Below are 21,173 nucleotides of genomic sequence, written 5' to 3'. Positions count from 1 at the left end.
ACCCTGTGAAAAATTTTTTAGTTCTGTTGTACCTTCAAATGGTCACTAAAGGAATGGTTGTAAATCGAGGACTACTTGTATTACACCTGAATAACTTAAAACTTCTTTATTGATGTAAGGCTGCTAGGTTCTGCTAGGGTGGATCCCTAACAGAGGGACTGAATCAAGATCAGGGGAAGTTTTAATACCACTTTATAAGGCCTTGGTAAGACCCCCTGTGGAATCACGGATCCAGTTTTAGTTGCCACGATGTAAAAAAAAGATGTGGGGACTGTAGAAAGAGTGCAGAGAAGAGCAACTAAGAGGATTAGGAGACTGGAGGCTAAAACATATAAAGAACGGTTGCTGGAACTTGGGTATGCCTCGTCTTATGGAAAGGAGAACTAGAGGTGACATGATAGCAGTCTTCCAATATCTCGGGGGCTGCCACAATGAAGTGAAGGGTCAAGCTGTTCTCCAAAGCCCCTGAAGAAGGCAGGACAAGAAGCAACGGATGGAAACTAACCAAGGAGAGAAGCAACCTGGAATTGAGGAGAAATTTCCTGACAGAACAATTACCCAGTGGAAGGACTTGCCTCCAGAAATTGTGAATGTTCCTCTCCTCCTTCCTTCCTTCCTTCCTTCCTTCCTGCCCTCCCTTCTCCCCTTCCTCCCTTCCCTCTTTTCTTCCCATTCCTTCCATCTTCCTTTCCTTCTTTCCTTCCCTCCTTCCCGCCCTGCCTTCTCTCCTTCCTCCCTTCCCTCTTTTCTTCCCATTCCTTCCATCTTCCTTTCCTTCTTTCCTTCCCTCCTTCCCGCCCTGCCTTCTCTCCTTCCTCCCTTCCCTCTTTTCTTCCCATTCCTATCATCTTCCTTTCCTTCTTTCCTTCCCTCCTTCCTGCCCGCCCTTCTCTCCTCCCTCCCTCTCTTCCCTCCTTCCTTCTCCTCCTCCTCCCTGCAAACCCCCACTCCCCTCTAGCACTCTTTTCTTTTTAAAGTTTTTATTTTTATTTTTCAATGTAATAATCCCATCTTCAATCGAACAGTGTGTTGTCTGGGTACAAATCTCTTTGTAAAATAATAATCAAAACTTATAGCATTATTCATTACATTAGTATTAATTCCACCATATTAAAATAATCATCAATATACTAATCCTATTTGCTTATCTCCCTTAACGTGTCTTCTTCATTTCGCTAATCTTTCTAACTTCCTTTTTTGTTATTTCACCATTGATAAAATAAACCCCACGTCATGTAATATTCGGTGTGCTCTTTCTCCTTAATTGCAAGCACCAGTCTGTTCACTTCTGCACACTCTTAATATTTTCCTGAGCACGTTCTCACCTTTAGGGCTTCCGGGACTCCTTGCGGAGGCCACAGGAACAAAGCTGCCCCTGTTCCAGGCCACCATATCCAGCGATCTGGCTTCCAGGCTCAGCTCAACCCTTCTGGAAGAATCTTCCCTTCATCCTCTCATAAGGTTTAATAATGCAGGGTAAAATAATTCTAACAATGCGGGCTGAAAAGTGTTCACCTGGACTGCTGGACTGGCAGGAATTCTCATTTTCTACTGAAGAACAAAAGGAAGTTAAAGAAGGAAAAAAAAACAGGACTTAAAGGAATATCAGGATCTGGTATCTCTCCCAGCACCACTATGGATTAATCCCCTTGGTGGCTCCTGGCATCTTACAGGACATTTTGGTCTGCCCTGAAATTTGGGGGTGCCAACCTTAAGACTTCAACTCCCAGAATTCCCCAGCCAGCCTTGCTCAGACGACCCCACAGTCCTCCTTGTCTTCAGATGCTTTGGAGAATAGCTTGACCCCCTTCCTCCTCCTCTCTGGGGCAGCCCCTCAAATATTGGAAGACTGCTCTCCTGTCTCCCCTGGTCCTTCTCCTCCCTAGACCAGCCAGGCCCGGTTCCTGCAACCGTCCATTGTATGTTTCAGCCTCCAGTCCCATAGATAGATAGATAGATAGATAGATAGATAGATAGATAGATAGATAGATAGATAGATAGATAGATAGATAGATAGATAGATGGATGGATACATAGAGAGAGTGAATTAGAGAGAATGATAAGTAGGTAGGTGGATGGATGGATGGATGGATGGATAGATGGATAGATAGATGGATAGATAGATGGATAGATGGATGGATAGATGGTTACAGAGAGAGAGAGAGTGAATTAGAGAGAATGATAAGTAGGTAGGTGGATGGATAGATGGATAGATAGATGGATAGATGGATGGATAGATGGTTACAGAGAGAGAGAGAGTGAATTAGATAGGTAGATGGATGGATGGATGGATAGAGACACAGGTGATATAGATAGAAAGAAAGAGAAAGATGTGTTGATATAGATATGTAGGTAGATATGTAGGTAGACGATAGACAAGGCAGATAGACAGACAGACAGAAATGATAGACTGACTGACTGACTAGCCAAGCCCAGTTCCTGCAACCGTTCTTCATATGCCTTAGTCTCCAGTCCCCTCATCATCCCAGTTGCTCTTCTCTGCACTTTTTCTAGAGCCTCAACCTCTTTTTTATAGTGTGGTGACCAAAACTGGATGCAGGACTCTAGGTGTGGCCTTACTAAGGATACATAGAGTGGGATTAGTACCTCCCTTGATCTTGACTGTATCCCTCTGTTGATGCAGCCTAGGATTGCATTGGCTTTTTTGGCTGCAGCTACAGCATCTGGCTGGCTCCTATTTAAGGGATTGTCCCCTAGGACTCCTGTCTGAATGCAGATTCATCACCGTCTGGAATGAGGCCACTGACCGCTGGATCATCTGCCAACTTCAGTACTTTAACGGAGGGATCCTCTGAGATGCAGTCCTCGGCACAGAACAGGAGCGTCAGGCTCAATTTCAATTCAGGGCCCCATCAGGGCTGTGGGTGACCGTGTGGGGGGAGGTGCATGGTCAGGTGGGAGGGCGTGGCCAGCTTGATGCCACTCCCCAAACTGCTGGCATGCTTCCTCTTCGCATTGGGAAGACTGGGCCGAAGTCACGCTGACCCTCTTTGCAGTGGGCAGACCAAGCCAAAGTGATGCAGGCTGGCCCCTTACATGTTTCCAGGACGGCCCTGCGGGTCAGATCTGACCACATCACAGGCCTCTTCTGGCCCATGGGCCTTGGGTTTGACACCCCGGTAATATACAGAGAAAAGCAGTGGGGAGAGCATTCAGCCAGCGGTGCGATTCAAGTAATTTAACAACCGGTTCTCTGCCCTAAGGACTGGGTGGGCATGGCCAACTTGATTGGTCTCAGGAAATTTCTCCTTTAGTCCAACTCACAATAAAATAGTGCAATAAAACAGCACTGTTCCAACATTTAGAATAGAATGGAATAACAGAGTTGGAAGGGACCTTGGAGGTCTTCTAGTCCAACCCCCTGCTTGGGCAGGAAACCCTACACCACTTGAGACAGATGGTTGTCCAATCTCTTCTTTATAAACTTCCAGGGTTGGAGCATTTACAACTTCTGGAGGCAAGTTGTTCCAGTGGTGAGTTATTCTGTCAGGAAATTTGAGGGGCTCCTACAAAAATGAGGGAGTCAATCTATTTTCCAAAGCGGCACAACAAGAAACAATGGGTGGAAACTAACCAAAGAGAGAAGCAACCCAGGACTAAGGAGAGATTTCCTAATGGGGAGACCAATCAACCAATGGAACAGCTTGTCTTCAGAAGGGATGGGGGCTCCATCCCTGGAGGATTTCAAAAAGAGTGAGGGAAACACACCCCAAAGGGACAGTGCCAGGAACCACTAAAACAATGCAGAAAACAGCCACTTCCCTTTTTTTTAAAAAAAGAAAGTCATCCCCAAAGCAAACCAGCAGCTAAGAGGGAAACTAGGAGTGGCTGCTCATGCTAACTGAAAGCCTGGGCATGCTGCCAAAAGCCATTAACCCTTCAATGCTATTATTCTACGTTCTCTATGTTCTAAACTGGAGCAATACGGCTGGCTGGACCACACAGGCATGAAATTCACGGCTTAGGGGTGGGATGCACATTTTTTTTACTACCAGTTCTGTGGGCGTGGCTAGGTGGGCTTGGCCAGATGGTCATGTGTCTGGGTGGATGTGGGGTTGTTGTTTTTTTGCCTACTGGACCTCAGGGAAGCCTCCTGGGAGCAAAACTGAGGTGGCGGGGGCTGCACAGCAACCCCCCCCCCCCGCCTCCCATTTTTGCCTCCTGGGCCTCAGGGAAACAGTGGGCGAAGCAGTACAACAGCCAGGGGGCGGAATCAGCTGTGCCGCACGATTTAGTTTAGCTAGAAAGTAAGAAATCCGATGACTTCCTGCTTTCTCGTTAATCTAAATCACACAGCACAGCTGATCTTCGGAAAGCAGCTGATAGTCGGGGGGGAAAAAAGGAAATACCTTGATCTTTGGAGCAAACCAGTTCTCTCCCAGCTGATATTCAGCCAAACGGGGCTGAACTGGAAGAATTCCACCCATTCATGGCCTGTATGATTAAGCTGCATCGTTGTCCCCTCCTGTATCTTTTCCCCCAGGTAGAAACAAGAAGTAACCCACACTGCAGCAGGTATAAAAGGTCTTGGGGAACGCTAGGGAGTATCAATCGATCACAGAAGTGTGACTTAATACTCTTTATAATGAAAATGTTTGTAATCTTGTCCTTCTTCCTGAAAGGAAGAGGTTAATCCCATCCCTGGATGGGTGATTGATGGGTTTCCCTGCCCCAATCCTGCCCGTTTCTGATGTTTATTGACTTGATTCAGTGTGTATCAGCTGTTTAAGTGGTTCTTGGCTCTCTGCTGGGTGGGAGGGAGGGAGAATCTCTCTTGGACTTTATTTTTAGCCGGTTCTCCAAACTGGATGAGCAATTAACTAATAGTTCAGGCAAACAGGTGAGAACCGGCTGAATCCCACCACTGCGTTCAGCCCTGGGCTAATTCTACAGGTACCTGATGTGATTTCGCCTTTTGTGTTTGATTTTGAGTGTGTTTTTTCCATGTGATTTTTCCTGCCTTCACCTCAGAAAAATTAACGGGCCAAATGTCAAGTGGAAATATTTAGCTGCTCCGTCCCAGCAGCCTCTCGCTGAATTCCCAGAGCTTCGTGGCCAGCTGGTCATCGCAGGCCAGGGGACTGGGCACCTTCGGTTGGCAGTCCACGAAATACCGGCCACTCAGCCTCTCGATGCCCTCCTCGGTGGCGCAGTAGATGGAGGTCTGGGCGCCAGCTTTGCAATTTCGGATGAACAGCTTCGTGATCCAAACCAACCAAAGTGTCCACCAGGGATGGGAGCGAGTAATTTTGGTGTTAACAACTCCTGAAATCAAAGGCAGAGAGAAAACGCCGGGGATGGAGCGGAGTTGGGGGTGGGGGGAGATCTCAAATGCACCGTTCACACAATACGTGTTCCCCACCGTGAACCAAGGCATTCTTTGGGTAACATGCTTCTTGCAGGCGTTTCATTACTCAACTAGGTAGCATCATCAGTGCTAGAAGGGAGGGGTTTGAAGAGAAGACCTGGAGGAGGAGGAGGAGGAGGAGGAGGAGGAGGAGGAGGAGGAGAGGAGACAGAGGCAAAGGAGGACACAGGGCAGAGTGGAGGAGGAGGAGGAGAAAGGGAAGGAGGAGGAGGAGGAAGAGGAGGAGGAGGAATAAAAGGAGGAGGAGAAGCAGGAGAAGGGGAGGCTGAGGAGGTGAAGGAAGAGGAAGGAAGAGGAAAGGAAGGAAGGAAGGAAGGAAGGAAGGAAGGAAGGAAGGAAGGAAGGAAGGAGCGTAAAAGGCAGAAGAGACTGTGGGAAACCTCATCCCTGCTTGAGCAGCGGGTTGGACTAGAAGACCTCCAAGGGCCTTTCCCACCCTAAGATTCTAGGATTCTGGACTTGGCGTGGTGGGAGATGTCTCCCTCTGCAGCTGAGATCAATGGAGGAAGCTCCCAGGGTGGCTCTGCAGAGGGGGGTCGAGGGAGCCCCCAGTGGGAGAGAAATGCCTGGCGGAGCCCCAGACGGACCAGGGGGGTGGGGCTCCATCTGGGGGACCTTGGAGCCGGATTTCCACTCACCTGGATGAACCGCGTAGCAGGTGACGTTGGTTCCTTCCAGCCTCTTGGCCAACTCTCTGGCGTGGAGAATGTTGGCTAGTTTGCTGTTGCAGTACGATTCTGCGCCTTTCATCATCCACTTGTTCGGTTTTTTCAAGGTCCCAAAATTGAATTTCGCAGAGGTGTGCGCACTTGAGGATAGGATTACGATCCGGCTCGGGGCGCAGCGCTTCAGCCGGTCCAGGAGCAGGTGGGTCAGCAGGAAGTGGCTCAAGTGGTTGACCTGGAAGGCCAGGTCAAAGCCATCGGCGGTTTGGCCATCCTGAAAGATCCCTGCCAGAAAAATAAGCGGATTACAGGTCGTCCTCGGCTTCATAATCATTCGAAGTTGCCAATAGACACCCCAAAAGATACTTACCGCTAAATTCCCCCGGGCGGTCACGTGACCACATTTTACAATTTGCAACATTTTAGTCCAAAAAATCCACCCCACAGTTTCTTCCACGTTTCAGCAAAAAACACTCCGCCGTGAACAAATGGTTCGCTTTAACGACCATCGCATCAAAGATCTTGAAACATAGGGGGGGTCACAGGGAGGACCTGCTTGATAACCATCATGCGTAACGGGCAGGCTCCATCGTGGTCATAAGTTGAGGGCTACCTTTGAAGTTTGGTCTGGCGGTTAAGGCAACAGGCTTTTTACGTCAGCTAAGTCAGTTTGGTTTTATGGTTAAGGATGCTTTGAGTTCAAATCCTGCTTTAGGCATGAAGGCCACCTAGGAGATTTCTGGCCAATGACCAGGAGGCGGTGAGTTCTAGTCTTGCTTCGGGCCTGAAAGCCGGCTGGGTGACTTTGGCTCGATCACCAGGAGACGGTGAGTCCCAGATCCACCTTAAGCAGGAAAGGCGACTTAGGGCCAGTCTCTCTTGCTCTTTCTCTCTCTCTCAGCCCAACCCACCTCGCAGGGTTGTGGTTTAGAGGAAAATAGGAGGAAGAGGAAGGAGTGTTGGATCTGTTTGCCGCCTTGAATGAGAAAAGTAATCTAAGAAAAACAACCAGCCACAAATAGGAGACAGGCGCTTCTCAAGTTCTGGCCAAATCCCCAAAGGGAGAGAAATCCCAGACAATCCCACCCCCTCCAATCTTCCCCCCTTCCTTCCCCCTCCGGAGACCCTGGGGAGGGTCTGCTCTGGCCCCACCTGCGTTGTTGATGAGGATGTCCAGACGGGGCTCCGACGCTAAGAAGGTCTGCGCAAAAGCTCGCACGGAGTTCAGGCTGGCCAGATCCAGGATCATCAGGATCACCTCCGAGTTCCCGCTTTCCTGGAAAAAGGAGCGGGATAAATCCTGAATCTCGGGATCCGGTGCGGCTTCAAAGGCAGATCCCGGTTTACTCACCTTCTGCGTAGGTCTGCTCACCTCCCGGCAATCTCTCCGGGTGATGCACAATAAAACAATACAGCCAGTTGTTAACTTACAACCATTCATTTAGTACGTTACTGAAAAAAGGGATTTACGACTTGTTCTCACACTTACGACCACTTCAGCATTCCCCAAAGGTCACATGATCAAAATTCAGGCACTTAGCAACCAGCGTAGTGGTGGGATTAAATTTTTTTTAACTTCCGGTTCTGTGGGTGTGGCTTGGTGGGCGTGGCAGGGGAAGGCTACTGCAAAATCCCCCTTCTCTCCCCACCCCACTAACCTGCTTTCCAGCTCTGTCCTCCTGGGCAGGGCAACCCAAGGAGACCCAGCCGATCAGCTGGGACTCCATGGGAGGAGAGAATAGGATGGGGAAGAGGCCAGCCACAGGCGGGATTGGCCGGTTCTCCCAGTTACTCAAAATTTCCGCTACCGGTTCTCCACAACCGGTCAGAACCGGCCGAATCCCACCTCTAAACAAGAAACAACGGATGGAAAATGACCAAGGAGAGAAGCAACCTGGAAATAAGGAGGAATCTCCTGGCAGCAAGGACAATGAGCCAGTGGAACGGCTTGTCACAGGACATTTTGAATGGAGGTTTTTCAGAAGAGATTGAACAACCATTTGTCTGAAATAGTATAGAATCTCCTACTTGAGCAGGCTGCTGGACTAGAAGACCTCCAAGGTCTGTAGAGATTCTCTGTCATCCAGGCCCTGGTTGTTTTTTCAGGAGGCAACTGGACTTTCTTTTTTTTCTTTTGAAGACATTTTACTTCTCACCCAAGAAGCTTCTTCAGCTCTGACAGGATAGGGGAGGATGGAAGGATTTATATTTCCAGAGGAAAAACTTACAGACTACAGGAACCATTTGCAGCACTCGGGTGACCCCGAGAACCCTCCAGGTAGCCTCAACAACCCTCTCAAAGGGTGCAAATGACCAGCTGTCGGCAAGGAGTATAAATCCTTCCATTCCCCTCCATCCAGTCAGAGCTGAAGAAGCTTCTTGTATGGGAAGCAAAATCTCTTCAAAGAAAAAACAAAGCCCAGTTGCCTCCGGAAAAAGCAGCTTTGGGAAGACCTCCAAGGTCCCTTCCAACTCTCTCGTTCTGTACTAAGGTATCACCTTCTTATTGTCTACATGAGGAATGGAGATTGAGACGGGCAACTTTTAATAACCACAACCAAACGGGTCACACAGATCCAACAAAACCACTGCCAGGAATGCGGCTTCCCTGAAAAACATGGAGCCCCCTGAATAGAACCAGGCCAGGCCGTGACAGAATTCAAGGCAAAGCTCTTTGAGTGGGGAACGGCCGAGAGTCCGGCAAGGCCGCTGAGGCACATCAGAACGGTTGAGACATTGAAGAGAGTAGCTGGAAGGGTAAAGTGTACAGTTGCAGTTGATTGGTTGGGAGAGTGGTAGCTCCTGCGTGAGGCAATCCACGCTATGATTGGTTGCCGTGGGTGTAAAGGGGGAGTTTCCCTTTTTTCCCGCCTTTTTCTTTTGTGGGCTCTGTATGCGGTTTATATTTACCTCATGACGTTCCTGTGCTGCTGACTATCTTGTCTGCTGTAGTCACAGATGTTAAATATATGTATTTATATAAAAGTACAAGTTTGTATCAGTGTCTCTGATCTCATTTGGACATTTGCTGTGCTGTTCCCTGACCCTTGATCCAAGAAAACCACTGCCAGGAACGCGACTTCCCTGAAAAACACGGCGCCCCCTGAATAGAACCAGGCCAGGTCATGACAAGGCAAAGCTCTTTAAGTGGGGAATGGCCGAGAGTCCCACAATGCGACTCGGGTGCCTCAGAACTGATAGGACATTGAATAGAGTAGCTGGAAGGGTAAACTGTACAGTTGCAGTTGATTGGTTGGGAGAGTGGTAGCTCCTGCGTGAGGTAATCTGCGCTATGATTGGTTGCCGTGGGTGTAAAGGGGGAGTTTCCCTTTTTTCCCGCCTTTTTCTCCTGTGGGCTCTGTATGCTGCTGATATTTACCTCACGACGTTCCTGTGCTGCTGACTATCTTGCATTCTTTCTTTCTGGATGATGGCAAAGACTGATGTAAACTTGAATTACTGGTAGGTAGGTATGAATCTATTTATCACCCATATAACTATCGATCAATCATCTTTCTCATCTTTCCATCCTTCCACCCAGCCATCGATTCTCTTCCATCTCTCTCTCTCTCTCTCTCTCTCTCTCTCTCTCTAGCTATCTATCATCTATCCATCCATTATCTATCTATCTATCTATCTATCTATCTATCTATCTATCTATCTATCTATCTATTTTATTTATTTTATTTGGTTTGTCAGTTGCTTACAAGGTAATAGGCATAAATAAAAACATAGTTATGAATACATACCCATCTATCTATCTTTTAAATAATTTTTCCCATTTATACATGACACCAATCGTTATTAAACAGTGCTGTGACATTATATATACATTTATGTGTCCTATCAAACTTACAATGCATAATGCTTTCATACCCTCTTATTTATTATATACATTATTTACATTTTCTACTTTTATATCTGTTATCTATCCAAATAAACCATGTTTCCCATACTGCGTTCTATTCTGTGTCTGTTTTCCCTTTTAATGCCATAGTTAATTTATCCATTTTCACACACTCTAAATTTTCTTGATTATTTTTATATCTTGTTTGAATTTGCATATAGGTCCACCAATCCAGTTTTATTCCCTGCTCTTCCAATTTCTGTCTGCTCCTTAAGTTCCCTTGGTCATCTAGAATTTCCCTATACCTAGCTGTTTTCTTAACCTCCATTATACTGGGGTGAATTACTGCTTCCAAGGGAGATACCCAGTTTGGAATTTTCAAATAATACTTATTCTTTATTTGTTTCCATGATTGTATCAGCACATTTCTTATTTTATGTCTATAAAAGTATAGATACAGCTTGTTTTCTTTGTCCCACAGGAAGGCTATCTCTCTCTCTCTCTCTCTCTATCTATCTATCTATCTATCTATCTATCTATCTATCTATCTATCAATCTATCTATCTCTTTCTCTATCTATCTATCGATCTATCTATCTATCCCTGCTTATCTATCTCTATCTATCTATCTATCTATCTATCTATCTATCTATCTATCTATCTATCTATCTATCTATCTATCTATCTATCTATCTATCTATCTATCTATCTATCTATCTATATCATCCTTCTCTTTCATCCATATATCTATCAATCATCTTTCTCTTTCATATCTATCTTCTATATATTTATCAATCACCTTTCATTTATCATATACCTACCTACCTATCTACCATCTTTCTTTCACCTATATCTATCTATCTATCTATCTATCTATCTATCTATCTATCTATCTATCTATCTATCTATCTATCTATCTATCTCTTCTATCTATCTATCTATCTATCTATCTATCTATCTATCTATCTATCTATCATCCATATATTTATCAATCACCTTTCTCTTTCATCTATCATCTAATTACCTGCCTATTAATCATCTTTCTCTTTCATCTGTATCTTGTCTATCCACACACACACACACACACACTCTATCTATCTATCTATCTATCTATCTATCCATCCATCCATCCATCTATCTATCTCTACCTACCTATGTACCTATCTATCTATCCACACACATAAACATAAAATTTTGTGTTAGTGGCTCTGACTTTATCTGGGTAGCTGCTGTGCAATTCCTCGACAGGAACCCACAATAACACATATAGTCCAAGAATGTCTCCTTAGGAAACTTCAAGGCAGCTGAGATGAGCTCATCACGCCATAACGGATGCAGTTAGACGGTCAGCTTCCCTTAGATATCAAATTATCATATCTATCCCATTGTGATTCTATGGCGTCATATTACAGCAATAGCCCTTATATGCCGCTTCACAGTGCTTAACAGCCCTCTAAGCGGTTTACAGAGTCAGCCCCCAACAATCTGGGTCCTCATTATACCCGCTTCGGAAGGATTTCATTATGGTTTTTCTCTAATATTTTATCTTGTCTATTGTATTGTCACCTATTTTATATATATATATATACAGGTAGTCTTTGAATTATACCAATAATTGTGCCCAAAACCTCTGTTGCTAAGGGAGGCAGCTGTTAAGTGAGTCTTGCCCCATTTTACGACCTTTCTTTCCACAGTTGTTAACTGAATCATTGCAGTTTAGTGAATAACATGGTTGCTAAGTGAATCTAGCTTCCTCATTGACTCTGTTTGTCACAGGTCATAAAAGGAGACTGCATGACCCCAGGATACTGAAACCGTCATAAATGTGAGTCAGTTGCCCAGCATCTGAATTTTGATGCTGAGACCATTTGAGATGCTGCAATGGTCATAAATATGAAAAACGGACATAAGTGCCTTCAAACTTTGAAGAGTCACTAAATGAACTGCTATAAGATGAGGATTACCTGTATAACATCTATCCCATTCTGACTTTATAGCACCCTATTATGGCGATTTTGTCATGGTTTCACAATAACTTAATATTTTATCTCACCTATTGTACTGTCCACTGATTTGATAGACTTGTTGACGCTTCATTAAAACTTACATGTGCATTTGTACATATAGTATGTTTTATCCGGGTTGCATACCCAAGATCGTATGATCTCTTTAGATGCCATATGCTAAATAAATGAATAAAAATCATCAGGAAAACACCTGGATGCAAAACAACTGAAGAAAGGCCTGGCCTTGCTTACCCGTTGGATGTCGTACACGGCCGATTCTCCTCTCGCTTTGTCGCGACATGCCAGAATGACACGGGCGCCTCTCCGGGCCAGATCCACCGCTGTGGCCTTCCCGATCCCAGAATTTCCACCTAGGAAAAGCCAGAGAAATGATTCACTGAGATCTCCCGGCATCTATGGGGATCCAGGAGCCAGGTCTGCATTTGTGTGATCGCAGATTTTGTGGTTGTCACACAGTGTAGCATTTGTTTGGCAATATTTCTCAACCTTGGAAACTTTCAGAGGGGTGGACTTCAACTCCCAGAATTAAAAGAATGCAACACCTTAAGGTTGCACAAATAGAGAAATCCTGGCTCAGGGCATGATTTGTTTCAGTACAGCCTTACATCAATAAAGAATTTTAAGTTATTCAGGTATAAAACAAGTAGTCCTCGATTTACAGCCATTCATTTAGTGACTATTTGAAGGTACAACAGAACTGATTTTTTTTTTCCACGGGGTTCCAATATTTCAAATATATTCACAGCTTCTGACTTTTTTTTTCCTGTTGTGAGGTTTTATCCACTTCTGGCACACAACAATCCGTGGGATGTTTGAAGTACAGATCAGCATTCCTGGCTGAGATGCCTTAAGTCCTTGTGTGTGGTGGTCTGACAATTGAAATGAGAGACGCAGGGAAACGTCTGAGCAATTGCCAGCCCCGAGTAGACCCAGGTACCAGCTTTTATTGAGAACAAAATGCATATACAGAAAACAAGTGACCTCAACAGGATGTTATCTCCACAGGATATATAGGATGAGAATAAACAGGATGAGAATATACATCTGCGGAAATTCCCATGGGAATGGCTCAGCTATGTACTATGACCTTTCACCGATTTATCTGGTCCTCTAAGCTTCGCAGGTCCTAACAGGACAAAAACACCCATAGCAGGCGGAAATGCCCCCCCACCAGGGGCATTTTTTAGTCCCTAGATGTATGCAAAGCTATACAAGGACCCACAGAATAAAATATATTACCACATTCCCTCCTTTTTTATTTATTCAAAGATAGGGGGTGCTTTAGTGGCATAATACACAGTTCCCTTGCAACTTGGTTTCGTACACTTAAAGCTGAGGCACACATTTGAAATAGATTAGGAATACATTGAATACAGCAACATAACATAATAAGTATAATAACAATTGTCACAACTAATTGAAGCAATGAACGTAACCATGAGCTGTCAGGAAGCCAATCCCATAGCAAAGCCCAAGGTGACTTATCAAAGCCATCTTTTCCTGCTTCGTGTTCAGCTATGCGGTCTTCCATATCATGAACAGTTTTTGTAATGTTAGGCTCATAATTATGTATAAAAATACAACAATGTGAATGAATTAAAGCACAAACTCCTCCTTTGGCAGCTAATATTATGTCTAAAGCATAACGATTTTGTAAAGTAATTTGGCGAATTTCAGACACTTCTTCATTTAACATCTTAATGCTCTTAACAGTATTATTAAACATAGCAACAGTGAAATTATTTAAAATATGCAGATCCCGATAGTTCATAGCCACCCCCAAAGGTGGTAATGCCGCCCTGGAAAGTTGAGTTAACCACCACCCTCCCGTGGTGAGACCCGAATCCACCTCCCTCCTGTTACGAATCCGGGCCTTGGGCAGTTGGTCTAACTTATATATTACTGGGATGACATGCCCAATCGTACACACCCCAGACCAATCCTTTGGCCATTGTTGATAAGCAGTATCCCCACATAGCAACCATAACCCATCCGGAAGAGGAAAGTATTTTAAATGCTTATGATAGGTATTATCGGAGGCCTCACTTTCCCAACTCCACATTAACCACATCCAAGTACAGAGAACATATGCCCCATGTTGAATATCCGTTCTGCTTGTAACTGTCTGATTAATGCAACAATCCAATTTAGTCCTAAACGCTTTGTCCAAGGAGGATGATGTCCGAATCACCCCATTACATCCATCCACCGTATTATCCCTGGCAACACAAGACATACATCCTCCTTCCAAAGGAATCACCTTCTTACAGAGCGTAGTATTTCCCAGCAAAATAGATTGAGTCCCTACAGGGGGGCGGTAATAACAAACCGATGCTTTGGTAGTGAAAGCTACCTTTGTTGTGAACAATGTTTGATTCCACTCTTCAGGGTCCGGGCCCCAGTCAAGCCAATGTTTAAAATCATTATAATCTAAATTAGCACTGTTTTGCTCATTCAAAGGAACACCATGTAACAAAACTCCACCTTTCCCAGACCCAGGCACATGCATACAAAGCCAACAATTAGTTACATTTAAACCCTTAGCTGCCATCCGAATGTCCTTGATGTAGGAATTTTCTTTACATATATTATCACCAAGGTCTCTAGTTTTTGAGATAATAGCAGCTCTCCGCCTCCGTATTAGAGTCCGTGGAGGCATAAGACGAATGGGAAGAGAGTCTGTATAAGATAACTTAGGCAACTCCAATTGACACCAATACTGTCCATAGTCTGAAACAGAAACATTAAACAGAATCAGAGTTGTAGCACAGGCTGAAGATATAATATCCTTATCAGGTCCCGAGTAAAGAATGTCTTGACCCTTATGCCAGGACCAATATGCTGGAAAAATCAAAGGATGCCGCTGTTTGCAGATCAATTTAGTCCGATTCCCCAAAGGAACCTGCTGCATACAAGTTGATAACCTCAGATAAGCAGTCATCTTTTCCCAGCCTTCACAGCGCCACGCCTGGATTGCCGGCATCAAGAGAATCAGGAACCACGGAAACGCCATCCTGAGAATCAGGAACCTCCCTCACTGGCACCTGCGAAGACGCCTGTGAATGATCAGGCCGAATACATCGACCAGGAACCCAACGAATTTGACCAAGATGTTCTACTGCTGCATAACCACGTCCCCACGTAATCAGCTCAGCGGGAACCCATGCCGGATCCGGAAGGAATCGCACCAACACTCGAGGCCTCACTGCATCTGTAGAAGGAGAAGAAAAATGCCTGCTGGCCGCACTCGCAGGGAGGTTACCAGACAAATTTAAAAAATTTAAAGTATACAAGGCTAGATTTAAATGATCTTGAATTGCCGGAAGCCCCAGGAGCTTCCCTCCTTTTTTATTTAATTTAGCTAACATGTTCTTGAGTGTGCCATTATAACGCTCTACAATAGCCTGTCCTGTGGAATTGTATGGAATTCCAAATTTATGTTCCACGGACCACTGTTTGCAAAACTGATCAAAGACTGTGCTCCGATAAGCTGCACCATTGTCTGTTTTTAGAGTTTGAGGCGTACCAGCAACTGAAAATGTCTTAATGCAATGATTGATGACATGTTTAACTGCTTCACCTCTTTGAGGAGTAGCCATTAGAAATCCTGAGTAAGTATCCACAGTCACATGTATATACTTCCAAGGTGCAAATGATGGATACTGAGTAACATCCATTTGCCAAATCATTGAAGGTTTCAACCCCCTGGGGTTGACTCCCATAGGAATAGCCGTGCCCTGTTTTGAACAAGTTGGACATTGTTGAATTATGGCAGCAGCTTCTGCAGCAGTAAGCTTAAATTGATGTGCCAATGCTTTAGCATTTTGATGAAAATAACTATGGCTGTCCCATGGCTGGACAGTGAGAACTGAAGTTACAGCACTGTCAGCTTTGGCATTGCCTTGTGATAAAATTCCAGGTAATTTACTATGGCTACGGATATGGGCAACAAAACACACATTCACACGCTGCTCCAAACATCCTTCCAACAACAAAAGCAAACGTAGAATATTGGGTGATATTCCAGGAGACAAATAAGAACCTGCTACAAAGGGTAACAAATTATATACGTGCAAAGAATCCACTATTAGATTAAAATCCTGATTTTGAAAATTTTGAAAAGCCAAAACTACAGCAGCAAGTTCTGCCTGCTGGGCAGACTTCTGCTCTGATGTCACTTTTGTATGCCAAATTCCAAATTTATCTTTCCAAACACAAGCACCAAAAACTTTCCCTCCATCAGTAAAGACTGTAGGAGCATCTGATATACTGATTACTGATTTAGGTCACATCCTGTCCCATTGATCTCTCATTTTGCTGACTTTGACCCCCCCCCAGGAGCCCGACATTGCGCTTTAAAATGTCCAGGCTTCCCACAATTGAAAAAAGTTTCTTTTTTAGCATTTCCTGCCTGCAGAGCCAGAGTTAAAGTTTCCATGTTAAAAGTCTGACTCCCCACCTTCCTACATGCGTTTATCAAATCTGTGATCTCTCGCTTTCCACTCGCAATAAGTGGATTAAGGATCTTTCTGCGATCTACATTAGCCTGATCTACCGCTAACTTCAAAAGCAATTCATTCCGGGCAAATTGATTGTCAATTTGCCTTTCAATAGCCACTTTCAATCTGCTAATGAAATTTTCATAGGGTTCATTGTTCCCTTGTTTGATGTTAGTAAGGGTCTTCTCACCACCTTCGCCGTCAGGGAGAGCCCCCACGGCTTGTAAATTTAACTGTGGGAGAAGAACGAACCCCTCCTCAGGCATTCTATCTCTCTGTTGATTTAAAGCAGCATCTACACCAATTTCTACTGGATTAAGTTGAATCTCCACTCCAAATTCTACCAAATCATCTCCTGATAATTCCCTTCTATTTGTTGCTTCCTGAATAGCTGCAGTAACTGCATCTACTTGAATTCTTAAAGGCAAACTCTTATCTTCTGACAAAGTATTTTCAGTGCCTGACAGTCCTCTGGATTTATCTGGAGGTGCTGTCGGTGGCAATAAACGTACCGCATGGTAAGGCGGCAAACCTTCGGGGGGTGCTAGGAGTGGTTGTTCATGACTAGCTAATGCATCCATAACCACCCTCCAGGTTAACAAAATTGAAGAAGGGGCACGAGGCTCCTCATGCAAAAATTTCCCTATCTTTCTCCAGCACTCTACTTTAATACTACCTCCCTCTGGATAACACGGAATATGTTTCCAAACATACTGTAATAAGTCCTCAATTTCTTTCTTTCCTACTTCATGTCCTCTACTATGAACTCCAAACTTAAACCTATTCCCAGCGATCTCTCTCATTTCCCTGAGATGCTTTGTCTGAGCTTTCGAGAGACCTCCCCCCATACTCACGAAAAGAATCTATCTCCGTCCAGCAAAGAAGATGAGGGCCCAGTCGACGTCCGCGACGATGAGTATAGGATGCAGGAAACGTATAGCTTTCAAGCTATCACGCCGCAAACGTATAGCCTTCCAAACTATCACGTCGGAACGTATAGCTTTTCAAAGCTATCACGTCGGGTCACCACTTGTGGTGGTCTGACAATTGAAATGAGAGACGCAGGGAAACGTCTGAGCAATTGCCAGCCCCGAGTAGACCCAGGTACCAGCTTTTATTGAGAACAAAATGCATATACAGAAAACAAGTGACCTCAACAGGATGTTATCTCCACAGGATATATAGGATGAGAATAAACAGGATGAGAATATACATCTGCGGAAATTCCCATGGGAATGGCTCAGCTATGTACTATGACCTTTCACCAATTTATCTGGTCCTCTAAGCTTCGCAGGTCCTAACAGGACAAAAACACCCATAGCAGGCGGAAATGCCCCCCCACCAGGGGCATTTTTTAGTCCCTAGATCTATGCAAAGCTATACAAGGACCCACAGAATAAAATATATTACCACACTTGTGGACTTTGAAAGAGCCACTTTGTAGCAAGATGGGTGGCAAATCAGTTTAATAAATTAAAAAATAAAAGGCATTTTTAAAAAAAGGGATGCAATGCTTCGTCAGACCAGAAGATGGCGCAGGTCTCCCACCCCTGGCTCTGCAGGATGTCTGTTTACTAACACAAGTTGCAAAACAATTTGAAGGCCAATCATGAAAGCATGGATGAGAGAAACTAACTAATCCTCCTTTCTCAGTCTGATCGGAGGACAAATAGAGATACTTAGCAGGACCTAAACAAAGCCAAGTTAATACTTACCTGTTCCTGCGTCCCCCTTGCCAGAACCCTGGGAAACCAGAGTTCTCTTCGTTACATCCGTTTACATCCGTTTTTAAGCCAGGGGTTTGTTTATCAATTCCTCCACTTCCTCATTGGATGTTGGCCTTTTAATGGGAAGGGAGTTGCTTGTTTCCCACTTCACAAGTTAAGCAATAAAGGGCTCCAATGCAAGAAGCTTCTCTCCAGCCTGGGGGGACGGGGGGGGCACGACTACAGCCCGTGGGGCACCCAAAGCCGAAGCCAGGGACGAAGAGAAGTGACCCCGGACCCCCACGGAAAACGAGCCCCAGGCAGCCCGAAAAGCCGGCTTGCAGCCGCCTCCTGTGCCAAAGAACCGGCAGGAATCGGGGCGCTATGCTAGCGAAGGTCCAGTATCTGAGGGGCTGCCCCAAAGACAAGGAGCAACGGATGGAGACCCCATCAAGGAGAGGAGCAACCTGGAGCTAAGGAGAAAGTGAAAACAACTGGCCAGTGGAACTGCTGGCAACCAGAGGTTGTGGGGGCTCCATTGCTGGAGGCTTTGCAGAAAAGATTGGATGCCATTTGCCTGGAAGGGTGAGAGATTCCAACTGGGGACCTTTAACACTTGTGGACTTCAACTCCCAGAATTCCCCATAGCTGCCTGGTTGGGTTCCCAAGGTTGGACGCCCCTGGTATAGGGTCTCCTCCGGGAGCAGGTGGGTTGGACTGGATGACCTTCAAGGTCCCACCCACCTCTGTCCTTCTGTTCGCCCTTCCCTGGCCCAGCCCAGCCCAGAATCCCCCCGCTGCTCTTCCGCTCCCCGTCCTTTCTTCCCGGCCGGGGGTCCGAGGCAGCCCCGGGGACGGCTGGCATCCGCGGAGCCTCCCGGTTCGGTTCTGCCCCGCTTTCTTCCCACGGGGCTTTTTCTGGCTGGACTTCTTGGGTTGTGGCTCAAGCGCCTTTGGGTCAAGCCGGACCTGGGTTGGCGGCATCTCCGCGGACAAACCCGCTTTAGCGTTGACTCGCGTCTCCCTCGGACGCGGCGCTGCGCTTTTGGCCCCCGCGAGTTCGGTCCTCCGCGGAGCCTTTGAAGTTGGCGGGGGGAGCGAGAGAGGGAGGGAGAGAAAGAGAGAGAGAGAGAAAGAGGAAAAAGAGAAAGAAAGAAAAAGAAAGAGAGAGGGGAGGGAGAGGAAGAGAGAGAAAGAGGAAAAAGAGAAAGGAAGGAAGAAAGAAAGAAAGAAAGAAAGAAAGAAAGAAAGAAAGAAAGAAAGAAAGAAAGAAAGAAAGAAAGACACACACCCCAGCTGACCTGTGATGAGCACCGTCTTGCCTCGCAGGCTGACCGCGTTCCGGCACCGGGTGGCCGCCCCGAGTTTGTAGTAAAGGAGCGCGCAGAGCCCCAGCAGCAGCGCCCCCGCCGCCGCCGCCGCCTCCATGGCCCGATCCCCGGTCTGGCCCCGCAGCCCGCAGCGCTTCCCTTATGCCGGGAGGGGTCGCCCCGCCTCCCGCCTCCCGCCTGGGAGAGGCATGGTCCCCCGCAGATCTGCCGGCCTCTCGCCCTCCCCGCATCCCCTCTGGGGCGCGGAAGGAGGGAAGGGAGGGAGGGAGGGAGGAGGTGGGAATGAGAGGGAGGGCGGGACGGAAGAGAGGAAGGAAGGAAAGAGGGAAGGAAGAAAAGAGGGAAGGAGGGAGGAAGAAAAGAGGGAGAGATGGAAGGCAGGAAGGCAGGAAGGCAGGAAGGAAGGAAGGAAGGAAGGAAGGAAGGAAGAAAAGAGGGAGGGATGGAAGACAGGAAGGAAGAAAAGAGGGAAGGGAGGCAGGGAGGGAGGGAAGAAGGAAAGGAAGGAAGGAAGGAAGGAAGGAAGGAAGGAAGGAAGGAAGGAAGGAAGGAAGGAAGGAAGGCTCTTCAGAGGGAGATTTACGGAGCAATTTCACAGTAGGGAGAACAATTCATGAGTGGAAAGGCTCCCTGCCAGTTGTGGGTGTTCCATCACTGGAGATTTTTCAGAAGAGACTGGACAGCCACTTGTCTAAACCGGGATCGGGTTTTCCTGCCTGGACATAACAGGGTTTGGAATGGGATCAGAGAGTTGGACGCGACCTGGGAGGTCTTCTAGTCCAGGGATCGCCCACCTTTTGGACCTCAGGGACCACTAATATGAATTTTGGCTGAGGGTGGCTTGCTGACGTTGGTGGGAGGGAGGGGGAGAGAGATCTGATCTAACCTTTCTCTCTCTCTCTCTCTCTCTCTCACACACACACACACACACACACACACACACACACACACACACACATACACAGACACACACAAACGCACAGAGGCAGGGGTGGGATTCAAAGTTATTAACAACCAGTTCTGTGGGCATGGCCTAATTTGTGGGTGTGGCTTGGGGGACACCTGACTGACTGGGCATGGCTTGTATGCAAATATTATATTTATGTAAACATTGATTTTTTTTAAATTTAAAAAAGAGCAACTTTTACCCAAAATCAGGCAAAGCAGGCAGGCAGAGTTGCTCACAAAATCATAGTTTCACTCAGAGATCTACAATTCTGCCATCGGCTACCTGAGTCTGTCACATAAAATTTGCCGGCCGTGAGTCTGCACTGAATAATAGAACCTTCAGTCCTAAGGGAGGTTCGGCTGTGCTTAAAAGCAGAGCCGAAGATCTAAAGACTAACTAGAAAGCAAGAAATCCAACCATTTCCTGCTTTCTAGCTAATCTAAATCTCCCGGCACAGCAGAACAGCTGACGGTCAGGGGGAAAAAAGGGAAAAATAGCAACTTAGCAGGCAAGTTTGCCGGGTAAGGACTGAGTGGGCGGGGACGGTTCCCGCGGGCCACGTGGGCAGCGCAGCCTGGATTAATTGCTTTGGGGGGTGTTCTGGGGGGCGGGGACATTTCTCTGAGGACCACCAAAATGTTCTCATGAACCACCAGTGGGTTAGCGACCACTTAGCCCACTGGTTAGCGACCACTGTTCTAGCCCAACCGCCTTGCTTCGGCCGGAAACCTGATACCGTTTCAGACGAATGGGATACATTT

The 21,173-nt window shown here is 46.2% G+C and overlaps 1 protein-coding gene across 1 annotated transcript; it reads right to left on the bottom strand.

Annotated features, from left to right (window-relative positions):
* Positions 1–969: 969 nt before the first annotated feature.
* On the bottom strand, positions 970–19,629 carry LOC113451719 (dehydrogenase/reductase SDR family member 13-like). The gene is made up of 5 exons (XM_087924291.1): positions 19,434–19,629; positions 12,159–12,277; positions 7,207–7,330; positions 6,028–6,339; positions 970–5,286 (listed from the first exon to the last, which is right to left on the bottom strand). The coding sequence occupies exons 1-5, from the start codon at positions 19,558–19,560 to the stop codon at positions 5,027–5,029; spliced, it is 942 nt and encodes a 313-aa protein (XP_087780417.1). The 5' UTR covers positions 19,561–19,629; the 3' UTR covers positions 970–5,026.
* Between the last annotated feature and the right edge of the window lie 1,544 nt (positions 19,630–21,173).

Source organism: Pseudonaja textilis, chromosome 1 (genome assembly GCF_049901715.1).
Source record: "Pseudonaja textilis isolate UNSWEBS1 chromosome 1, rPseTex1.2, whole genome shotgun sequence".
In the NCBI taxonomy this organism is placed as follows: Eukaryota; Metazoa; Chordata; class Lepidosauria; order Squamata; family Elapidae; genus Pseudonaja; species Pseudonaja textilis.
This window is presented reverse-complemented; position numbering and strand designations above follow the sequence as displayed.

Excerpts from the sequence above, each read along its gene's own strand:
- LOC113451719 (XM_087924291.1), bottom strand. The coding sequence starts at position 19,560 with ATGGAGGCGGCGGCGGCGGCGGGGGCGCTGCTGCTGGGGCTCTGCGCG. Across the intron at positions 6,340-7,206 it reads CATCCTCATCAACAACGCAG|GGATCTTTCAGGATGGCCAA; the intron begins GTGGGGCCAGAG and ends TTTTTCTGGCAG. Across the intron at positions 5,287-6,027 it reads CTGCTACGCGGTTCATCCAG|GAGTTGTTAACACCAAAATT; the intron begins GTGAGTGGAAAT and ends CTTTGATTTCAG.